General features: G+C 40.0%; 1 protein-coding gene across 2 annotated transcripts in view; it reads right to left on the bottom strand.

The window, feature by feature from the left end:
- Window positions 1-11921, bottom strand: part of KCTD5 (potassium channel tetramerization domain containing 5) — a 107373-nt gene continuing 95452 nt past the window's right edge. The window contains exon 6 of one of the 2 annotated variants that reach the window (XM_036738104.1): window positions 1-5386. In XM_036738104.1, the coding sequence (XP_036593999.1) occupies window positions 5357-5386 (30 nt within the window). In that variant the 3' untranslated portion in view covers window positions 1-5356. The remainder of the gene's footprint in view (window positions 5387-11921) is intronic. The other variant, XM_036738102.1, reaches the window with a different exon arrangement.

The following is an 11921-nucleotide window of genomic DNA, read 5'->3' as shown; positions in this document are numbered from 1 at the left end:
TTTTAAAAGGGAAAACAGGTTTATTTCATGCAATTTACAATTCACACTAAGCTTAGTGTTATGAAAAGGAGGTTAAAAAACACCCACACAAATGTCATATTTGTTCTGGAAACAATGGGCAACCCCTTCCCTCTTTGGACTAAGAAGGAAGCCCCAGAAGTTTCCCTCCCAGACTCCTCTGGGTGGGCTGCTTAGATACAACTTTCCATGTGCACTTTGCTGCTGCTAAGTTTAACCTTGATGCAACTTTAAAGCCCAGGAGCCAGAGCGCACTCTTGGCTCCAAGCTCTGCTGCACTAAGAACACTTTAAAGAGAGTGAAATGAAGACTTATTGCTAATTTGCTAGCTGGGAAATAAAGCATCAGACAACCTCAGGAAGGTGGTGGGCACTGAAAACACAGCCAAATGGATAATTTTCTCCCTGGCAAACCAATGAGAAAATGGGAGCACTTGATGAGGACTGGGAGGCTCATGGGAAGAGCCTTCAAATCCAGGCCCCTGGCACTCAAGTCCAGCCCAAATGAAGACAAGCCTTAACTGAGCAGTCTTGTCTAGGAGCAGCAGCAGCTCAGTAGCCCTTGGGAAAGGAAAGAAAAGAGTAGTCAGAAACATACACCCCTTTCCAGTGTCCCCACGGTCTGAACCAAGGAAACGGTCCACATCCTTGGGGGACCACTGCGCTACTACCCAGGGCCGAACTTGTGCATAAGCATCTTGGTCAGATCTCCTAAACAGAGAAAAAGTACCAAGTAAAGAAAAAAAAAAAGTGCCCGGCCCCTATCACAATTACAAGTCAGGCCTTCAAGGGGAGGTGCCTTGAAATTGGTTATCGTTTCAGACCAATCACCTCACAGTGGCAACTCTAGTAGCAACAATGCCAAAGTGCTCAGTCCAGAAGAGAAGCAGCTCAGAGCTCAAAGCCAAGCTGGAGGTTCCAGGATTGGTTCAGTCAGAAGGGATGGGGGATGTGGGGAGTGTTTAGGGGAAAGGCATCATCCCAATCTTCTCGCCTATCACCTGAAATTCGAACAGGTTGCAGTGACAGATAGACTTTCAGAAATGGAAGGTAAAGAAGAGGAAAAAAGAGGGACAGAGAGGGAAGAAGGCAAAGAAATTCCCCCCAATGACCCAAGGACAGTGGCATCAATAAATCAGACCCTATGGAGACCTAGTCTCCACGTGCATCTGATCCAAAGTTATTGGGTTTTGTCTTTTTGTTTTTAAAGGCAGCAGCTACTCTTTCAAAATAAGTTTGAGCACCATTTCTAATTGTAGACAGACAGACACACAGTCCCCAAAGACAGACCTGGAAGGTGTTAGCCCTTAACATTATCCACTGCAGCAAAAGTGCTAGTTCCTTAGGACAGATAATGACAAAAATGAAACAACTATAAACCTTACAATGGTGCAGAATTAGCCCTTTTTAGTCCCAGTCAGGCAGAAAGGCCAAAGTTGTTGCCAGGGCAGTTGGACCCAATAGGCCACTGCCAGTGAGGAAGGTAATCACTGGAGACTGCTACCAGCCATAAAGTAAACCCTACATGGGGACAACACAGTGATGACAACTGCTTTTCTGAGTGCTCTTTGGACCCACAAGGGAGCCCCTATTTCAAAGCATGTTCAAAGGATTAACCCTTTTGCTTTTCCAAGGGGTTTCTAGAAAATGGGGACCAGCCTAAAATAATGGGCAAAGTATCATTCCTGAGTTAAGTCCCAGAATTGATAGAGACTGACACCTCCCTCTCTGGAAATGCTTGGTTTTCTGTTCTTCTGCCTTCTACCTGCCTGGACTTCAGCTTCTGTGTAATTAGGGCCAGAAAACAAAGAATTCCCTATAGAGCAATAGGGTGGTACCAGGAGCACATCTGAAACTTCCATTTTTCTCCAGTTGCAGCAGCAGCAGCAGCAGCTCTATAGTTCAAGCTCTGAAAGAAGTTTGACCCTTGGGACTGGACAACTAATAAGAATCAACTGAGATTTTCTATGGGCATTAGAAAATTAAAAGAGCAACAAGATTTGACCAGCAACTCTATGAGAAATACCCTAGACTCTAAGAGGTCACATCTGTACCCAGATACTGGGAGGAAAGGCATAGGCTAATTGGTTTTTCATGGAATTTTAGTAAAAAATCTCTCAACTGATGGTACAGAATTTCCTGAAGTAGCTTTTCTGCTAGTTTATACAGAAGACATAGAAAGAGAATGTATATTCTCAGGGGAGAGTTTGGGTGGAAGGAACCTATAGTAAACTTCTTTTACCCACAGCTAGACAGAGAGGATTAACCAATGCAAACCAGACACCAGCATTTCTATAGCATAATACTCTTCTGACTCTGAGAAAGTGGCAGGTATGAAAATCCTAACAGTCTTTAGAATGATGAGCCAGTTGCACATGGTAGGCCTCTTCTGGAGGCAGCCATCTGTACCTGCTGTCAGATATAAGATTTCAAAAACACAAAGAATAAAAGAGCTATTACAGGAGGTCCTTGGGAGTTCTAGGGGAGAAATAACCCTAGCCTAAGGTCTGACTTCATGAGCCATGAGAATGCTTTGCTACTTAGTAAGGGAAATTGGAAGGTTTTTTTCCCCTCCAAAAAAATCCTTTCAAATGAGTTGTCTAGAAATTTCCCATGAAATCTGGGAAATCATCATTTATAGTCATTATTTTTATTTTTAGCCAAAAAGACAGACATAACAATAATAACTTTATGAGGTATCAGTAAAATTTCATTTTTAAATGGTGCTCCTTCCCCCCCATCCCCAAACAGGGGAATAATGGAGGCAAAAAGGCAGGCAATGCCATTGGGAGAAGCAAATGAACAATGGCAAAGTATTCCAGTATAAAGTTACTCCATAAAGGAAATTCTTCAATATTGGACTACTTGGCCAATTCTACTTCCAAAAAATCTACAAGCTTGCTTTCTTGTGCTCTCTCTCTTTCTCTTTCAGGTCTGCTGGCTAGAACCAGTCCTGAAAAGTCACTACAGTTGCTTGGTCAAAAGAAAGGAATTATAATACCTTTCTTGTGCAGTGATTGGAATGTGGATGACAAGAGGCAGGCACTAAGCGATCCTTACTCCTGGGAACCATGACGGTTGCTCCCTAAGGCAAATGAAACCAAGCCAAGAAATAGAATGCTGAGCTTACTCTGCACGGCTCACAAGAGCAAAACCAATGCCTTGATGGGGGCAAAGGACTCCCTAGACCACAGCTAGAGCTCAACGTAATCAATCTCTAGCCCCAGATGCTTACCCAGGGACTTTGGCAGCAGAGACTTTTAGATGCAGTTTAAGACACCAACAGCTGTTATGCTTATCTGTAAATATACATTATTATTTGCTATTTTCAGGGGGAAACTTAGGCATTGAACTTTAAGCTGATAAAATATGGATACCTAAAAAAGTATAAAAGTATAAATACCCCTTTAGAATAAACTTTAGTTAAGTCTCAATATCTTAAAAAAAAAAACAAAACGAAACACCACAAACCTTTCTTCTCGATATCGCTAATCAAATGAACGCTAAGCAGCTAGCAGCTTCCTGCAGAGAGCATGTCCTAGTGGAAAAACATACTACAAATCCTTCTGTGCCTCAGCTGGGTGGAAAAAAAAAAAACCATTTAGCCTGTTACTAAATCTGCTTTGTAAGAAATATTTTTGTTTTTGTTTTTTTACAAATAGTTTAAGCCAAACCTTTTTAACAATAACATACAACAAACTTTATAAAAAGGGAGGTAAGTCCTTGATGCTCAAGAACTTTGTTGAACATGTCACTGGCAAGAGGAAGGGGTGGAGGCATCATTTCAGGAAATATTTTGAAATGCAACAATTTTAAAAGCCTTAAAATTCTAGACATCCTCCTAAGTGTAAATGTCAACAATCCTGAGGGTCAGTTTTCTTTTACCTTCCCTTTGAAACAGTTGTCTATGAGGAGCAAACAGTCTGCTCACTCTAGATCCTCACATTTCTACCTTACCAAACAGAGCTTTAGAAAACTAGTTTCGCACTACTTGAGTTAAATCTGTTTAAAAGGCATGCTAACAGATTTATTTTATTTTTTTTAAAAGAACAATAACAGCTCCAATCTCACGTAAGGCTAGCATATCCTGTCCTGGCTTTGTGTGAGATCTCGAACATCCCTACGATTCTAGAGAGAACTGCATAGTTTTACAAAGAAAATGAAAGAGGAAGAGAGAGATACACGATGCACTGTAAACATCCTGAATTTTTCAATTCAATCCAGATTTTAAACTCAAGAAATCAGGTGAAAATCTGTGCAAAACACCTCCCCAATCCCAATGGAGATCACTAGGGCAATAGATGCATTGACAGAGGTCAGCAATTACCACCAACCAGTTTATATGATTTTAGATAAAACTTGTACCTCTCATTAGATCATTTAACCTAATCCAAAAAATTCTCAACACTTTTAGGCATTTCTAGAAAGTAAAAACAGGAACATTTGGTAAATGAGCTATATATATATATATTTTTTTTTTTTAAAAAGGGAGGAGGGGCAGAGAATATAAAGTTTTCTTAACTGGAAAGTACTTATTAAGAAATTCTGTTTTTTTTCTAATCCAACATTTAGCTGGGATGGAAGCTTAATTTTTGTTAGAAGAATTAGTTAATAAGATAAGAGGTCTTTAGGAAGTAGCGACAAAAAGAATCTTCTTTTCTTAGGAGCTTCGCTTTGAAGGGAAAGGTAAGTTCCCAACTAAATGCATGCAATCAGACTGGATGGCTGAAGCCAGTCAGCCTCTCACTGCCTGGTGTTGAACATAACACATTCTGATATCATTTGATCTCCTAAAGCTTGGATGGGGTGACCAAACAGTGTAAGACAGTAAACTGGGGCTGCCAAGCATTTCCTAACGGTGAAGGCCCCAAGTATCTGCATTTAAGGGTTGTAATATGTAGCACCAAGTACATTGTCCTTTAAACTATCCTCAATGATTAATACCAAAGAAAAAAAAGAAAGGTTAAAAAAAATCACTTCACACCAATCATTATAGGATCTTTCTGCCTCAGTCCTGCACAGACAAGACCTGGGGAAGAATTCAGGTGTGCTTGTTCCAGCCAGGGCCAGTGCTGCCATGTACCAGCATCAGGCTGAACACACACATTCTCTGTGCATTCTGCCAAGGAGCGATTTCTTCACACTCTCTCAGCCAGTCAATTCCATCTCACACTACCTCAACGGGCCCCCCAAAAAAAGACTCTAATTCAAACCCAGATCTCAAGAGAAAATTGTCTAAAGCAGGTTTCTTCTTGCAGCCAAGCCTCTTCAACATGGCAATTCATTGTATTTTGGGAGGAAAAAAAGTGAAAATTCTTCAGTTCTCAATACTGTGGTCTTCACATCCTGGAACCCCTCTCTTGCAAAATCTGAAAGACAACAAAGCAGAATGCAAATCAGAAAAAACTTCACCAAAAGCATGAGGGCTTGTTTTCAGAGGGCAGCCACTCAGCGGTTCCGTCCCCTGAAAGGCAACCAAGCTCACCGAGTTTCTTGGAGAGCCAAAAAAAATACTTAAAGGAAGCAAAGGAATGGTGGAGAGTGTGTCTCCACATCTTCAAGTACCTATCTATTAGGACCTCCTAAGCAGCAGCTAAGAGAACTACTAAATAACCAGCAAGAAATGGTATTATAATATTTCTCACAGCTGCAACCACTGGCACATTCTGGAAGTCCACAAACTGGACAGCATAATGTCTCAATCTTCTTGGCGTTATTTCAACACACACACACACACACACACACACACACACACACACACACACACACCCCTTCTCTCTACCATCTCTTGGATTTTTAAACATGAGAAGCTACCCCTAGGAAAACAGAAAACACAATGGATTTAGACAAGTAGCACTACCCACAAATCCCAACCTAATCTCTGCTATCAAAAGCACTTCTGGCCTTTCAATACCATATCTGGCCTATGCAATTTCACAGGATTTCACATAGAAATGTGTGATTGTGATTTGATATCGTGAGGTCTTTGTTGCTGTTTTTTTAAATCAAGTTTGGACTAATTTCATTTCACCCAAAGGAGGAATAAACCACAACTAGTGAGTAGATGGATATGGGTAAATATAATTGCTTACATTTATGGGTATGGTTACATCAAAACACTGATGCATCCAATTATCTATAATCTGTTGTCTAATACAGAATATATTACTAATTTCTGTTGTTCTTCTAAGCCACAAAGAATGACAGAATAATAGGATCTGAAGGCTGGTCAATAGGAAGACTCACAACATCAGGACCAATGATTGTACCGGTTAATCTCATAACCTCCTTTATTCATTTTTAATTCATATATTACTTGTGCGCAGAATAAACAGCTGATAAACCCAAAAGACACCATTATCTAATCCAAAAAGATACTATTTTCTTTGGTTAAAAATTGAAATATCACCAATTTAGAGTGAAAGCAATATTACAAGCTATAAATCATACATGTTGAAATAACTATTGTAAAGCTGAAAAGTCCTAGGCAAAAGTGCTTTCTGAGACGACAGTGCATCTTCAGTCCGTACTAAAGACTAACAGGTAATTCAGTCAACCTCTGAAGGTTGAGACAATGTTACAGTGTAGTTGTAGTGTATTGTACAGAAGTACAATAAATACAAATTTCACCGTTCTCACTCTTTGTGATTACATGAGTCTTGCTCAGTTATTCCTACTGCAATGTTTCTTAAAATGCAGTTTCAAATGGACATTTTGCATGTTAGACAAATGAAGTAAAAAAAATAAGAGGAATAAATTTTCTAGCACTTTGCTGGCAAAAGTACACATCTGAGTTACAAAAAGCAATACTGTACCACGAATAATTTGTTTCTTCTTGGTATCTTTTATTCTACATAAAACACTACCACAGGCCAATGTTTTAAAAATCAAATAAATCGAACAGCTGCAGGACAAAACCTGTTCACCCACTATAAAAGCTGCTGTTTCCAAAAATCACAATAAAAATAGAGCAAAGAGTAAAAAGCACTGATTCCCACAGTTTGAAAGTAAAACAAACATAAACTACTGTATTCCATCTCGAAATGCATTGTATCAGTTTAGTTTTATGACAGGACAAGATTCCAAGCCAAAATGAAATAAAGCAGGTATTTTAAAGAATTAAGTCATTACAAAAAATAAATGACATTTTTTCAAGATATAGAAATGCTGCTGCTGATGGGAGCCCAATAATCCTTTGATAAGCTGCACTGACATATCCTTCTGCTGCTCTTAATAAAGCTTGTAAGAAACCCACTGAGCTGAGCCGTTCCAGTTGCTGCTGAATCTGACTTAGAGATTTTGTAATTTCTGAGGCTTTACCCCAGCATGGGCCCACAATTTTGTTGAGTCAACTGTGGGTGTCCAGGTTCTGTAGTTCCTGGTGAAGGACTTGTGTTTCCACCAGGTGCAGAACTATACACAGCAGTTCCTGTCAGCCTCCAGTGTTTCCCAATCTTCCCAGGCCAGGAGGAAAGATTGGTATGAGCCCTGGGGCTTCTGTTGTCTGATGAATTTGAAACAAGGCCTAACTTGGGGTTGGACACTGATGATAGCGCACCAGGGTTCTGCATTCCGTGGACAACATTTGGGAGCTCCTGTCTCATTTGTTCTCGAAGCAGAGGATTTACAGCAAAAGGAGACTGTTAGGTGTCATCTGTGTAGATCAACATCCTAGCTTAGCTACTGCATCCCACTCCTTGTGCAGAAGGCAAATGAAAGGTTGTGCCTAAAGTACGGATTTTCAGGTATCTGCCCCTACTCCAAATTCCAAATCTAACATAGCAGTTAATGCTGCGTCCAGCAGGGCTGGACAAAGGTGATCTCGGGAACATCAGATTTCTCTTTCCCATTGTAGGTCTCTGCGGTAATGTTGATGATCTTGGAATCTCTGGCTGGGGGTCACCACTGCTCTTGTCGCTCTTGGTCACAGGGAGCGGCAGAGGAGACTACAGGCCACCCAGTTTTCCACTCACTACCTTATCCCTATCAAACTGGAAAAAGGCACACGGAACAAGGGAAGGTCTAAGCTGTGTGACTTGATGCAAATTATTCTGCCTCAGTTTTCTAATCCGTAGAGGGATACTAACAGCAGCACCCACCTCCTAGAGTTGTTATGAAGATCACATAATTGTGAAGTGCTTAACACAGTGTCTCACATATAAGACACACTATATAAATGTTAACTATCCTTATTTCTTTAATTGAATATAATTACTCCATACTGGGTCTTAGATCTGATTGGTATAAAATGCCAAAGGTGAAAGATTTTCTATGTAAGATAAACTGGAAATGCATTTGAGTGAACTGATATCATCTGACTTTTGTTTCATGTTTCCATTTCATAGTATTGTATATGTTATTACTACATTTCTGAATTTTCTTACATTGTGAAATTTGGTAAAGCACTGTATCAGAAATGTTGTTAGAAAAGCAATTCCTCTTTTAATCTGAATGTTGTTAAAATGTGAATTGAGCTGTTAAAATAATGTGGTAAAAATGTTTGAAAATTGTTAAATATTTAATGGGCTATATTTGCTTTAAAGTGGATAATGTACTGTTTGGACACCCCTTAAGTTATCCTTATCTGTGAGGTTCCTTGGAGACTTTCTACTCAGCCTGGGTCAAAAGACCTTATCAGCCCTGCTGACCACCTGCTGAAATTTGAGACACCAGGACCACTCCTAGTCAGACTGGGAGAACTTAACACAGTTTGCTTACAGTAAAGAGTGAGTGGCCTCTAAGATCACTGTAACTGTTCGTGATTAGAATATAGTGAAGTTACATCTTTGAGTCAACTTAGTAACAACACATTTTAGATCTGGAGATTTCATTTTGCCTTAGGGGCAAATCGACAATATAGCTATGTTCCTCTGGACACTTCTAAGAGCCAGAAAATTTTCTGGGGGTTGTGAGCCAATTATTCACGGGACAGGTGAAACTCCAGAATGTGATGATGCTTAATTTATAAAAGAAAGACATATGAAATGTTCTTATACTTGTGCTCATTTTAAACTATTACTGGGACATGAAAGGAAAAACCATAACCTGGCCCTGGAGGTAAAACCTCATGAGACCACAGGCTGATATTGTTCTAAGTTTTTATCTCACGTGTGATTGTCTTGAGGCCAATACTCTACCGTTCAAGGGAGATGCCATCTGCTGCCCAAAGGGAGGCCAGCCTGAGGACTGCTACAGGTAAATGCTGTCCCTGGGAAAAGCTGAGGGGATGGCCTTAGCACAGGCAAAAGGAGGAGCCCCTTGACTCAGTTTTCCTCTATTTCCCATATTTCCTTTCTGAGCAGGAAATTTTCCCACCTGGTTAATTCTGAAGCTGGCTTCTGAATAGATGTAGGACTCCGCTGCATGACTAACCGTTAACTATGACTCTTGCCTGGAATCAAGCAGAACTAAGGGAGTTTTTCCCATTGTGGCTTGTGTCAAATCAACCTGTGCCCTTGATGGAACAATCTTGATATTAGTGTAACCAGGTCCCTCTCTTCCTTTCATAATAAATTTCTGTAATCAGGGCAGGAGAACAGTTGAAGTTTGTCATTGAATATATTAATAATAAATTACCTGAGTTACCATAACAGGATGCAGTACAAAACATCTCACTGCTGCCAATATTTATTTATTTATTTACTTGTGTAACTAGGTAAATGAGTTCTTGGGTTTGTCCCTCCTTTGCTAATAGTTATATATTTATGTATAAGAGTACGTCCTTAAAAGTACCTCATTCCTTCAAGATAATATGTACACCCTAAAAAGGGGGATAGGGTAAAGATATAAAAGTTGGTCTTTTTTTTTTTTTTAAATTTAATGGGTAGTAAACTTTGGGAAAGCAATGAGATTGAACTGTTCATCTAAGATCCAGGATATACACATATCAGAATGTTTCTAATGGAATAGCCAGGCACTGGGGTATGTTCTGGTACTCAATCTCAAAATTAGATTATTATTTTTACATATAAAATTGCACTGGTAATTGTAAAGAATTTTAAATCATCTTTTTCCCCCTACTTTAAAGGATCTGTGTGATAACAGTAGGGGAAAGGAGGGCTCATTTACAAGAAAGGTCCTCTTCCTTCCGCCTGAGGATAACACTGTTTCAGGTGAATTCGTTGTTGTTCAGTCATTTCAATTGTGTCCGATTCTTCGTGACCCCATTTGGGGTTTTCTTAGAAGAGATACTGGAGTTCATTTTACAGATGAGGAAACTGAGGCAAACAAGGTCAACTACCTAGCGTCACACAGCTAGTAAGTGTCTGGCACTCCATCAAATATGCTACCTGTCTGTTGCTGTTCTTATAGTTCTGTTGTTAATAGGATTAGATATCTATAGTTGAATTAGTTCTTGCCACATGAAAAATTACTGGAAAAGCAAATTTGGAAGGTTGTACTAAATTGTATTAAGTCTTGTTACTGGCAGATTTTAGCAGAATTACCTAGCAAGTGACTTGGAACCAAAGAAACGGATCTTCTAGAAGTCCTTCTGGAGCTGCCCTCAGGACCACATGACTACACGGGCCATCTGGGACTCAAGATGAAATGCACCAATTAAATGAACATTGGGAGTGGTTTACCAGGCTACAAGGAGACTTGATGATCACTACTGTATTACTTTGGCCTTTTGTTTCATGGTGTTTATGTCTGCTAGGTTTGCTCAGTAATCTTGGTGATATGTAACCTCCCCTCTCTAATCAGTACATTGTGAGCCCTTTAAGTGGTTTAATCTGTAATCTGACTTAGTTTACCTAGAGAGCCTATTTAACATAGTTTGTCTCATAAGGGATATATGAGATTGTGACTTAGCTTATCTAAGTTTGTTCAACTTTTAGGGCATTTAAAGAAACAGGATTTTAATTTGCGACACTCATGGCCACAGTACACTCATTTCCTGTTATAATTTTCAGGCTCCTAGTTTATAGACACTAGTTATGTGCTGAAACCTATCTAATGTGGCCTGATATACTTCCTCTGGCTTTGTTTTATCTGTGCATCAGACTGAGGAAGTAATTATACATGTTTCCTTTTGAAATTCTTCTTCCCCCCCCTCCAGTACACACATCTCTATCAGGAGGAGATACCTCTCTTGCTTCTTATATATAGAAACTACAAAGCAGGCTGCAAGAACTTCATGACGTGAGAGTGGCAGGACAGACTAGATCTACATTCAGACTTTGGCCCAAGACATAAGGTCTACATCAAGAATTTCCAGCACCAATAGAACTCGGCCCTCTTGGGAAGGTCCATTTGAGGTGCTACTCACCCCTCCAAAAGTAATCAAGATCAAGGGAAAGAATTCCTGGATACATAATTCTCATGTGAAATCTACCCCCACCCCACATCATTTCATAATGTTTTTGCTATGTTTGATCTGTGCTATTCTCTTTGTGGCCCTTTCCTTCCCTATCTACTCCTCTTAGGAAGATTGGAAAAGATTTAATGCTGTCAGTAATCTTTACTGGAGGGGAAGGAGGAGTTGGGTCACACTTAGTAACACCTCAAAGCTACTGGGCCTCACAAGTGTTGGGTTTGCAATCATATACATCAAGGGAACCTTGACCCATGGACGGTTTTTCCCATAATGGATACTGAGACCATTCTGCAACTCACCAGGATTGATGGGGGTGGTTTGCTGATCTCAGGAGGGGGTGGTGAAATCCTCTGACTCATGGGCCTCTTTTCTTCCTTTTATACTGGCTAAATACACCCAGAGAAAAACACCCAACTGGACAGCACCTCAAGCTACTATCTTTGCTGAATCAGAAATTCTTTGTACTGCTTAGAGATTCTACCACAGCTTATAAGAAGAGTTTGAATATTGCACTACCTGTATCGACCCCTTGCCTACATTCCCCAAAAGGTGTTAAGCAGAAAGAAGGGATGAATGCCACTTTGGCT

The sequence above is a fragment of the Trichosurus vulpecula genome, chromosome 9, assembly GCF_011100635.1.
Source record: "Trichosurus vulpecula isolate mTriVul1 chromosome 9, mTriVul1.pri, whole genome shotgun sequence".
Lineage (NCBI taxonomy): Eukaryota > Metazoa > Chordata > Mammalia > Diprotodontia > Phalangeridae > Trichosurus > Trichosurus vulpecula.
The sequence above is the reverse complement of the archived record's forward strand: the minus strand, read 5'-3'. Positions and strand labels throughout refer to the sequence as shown.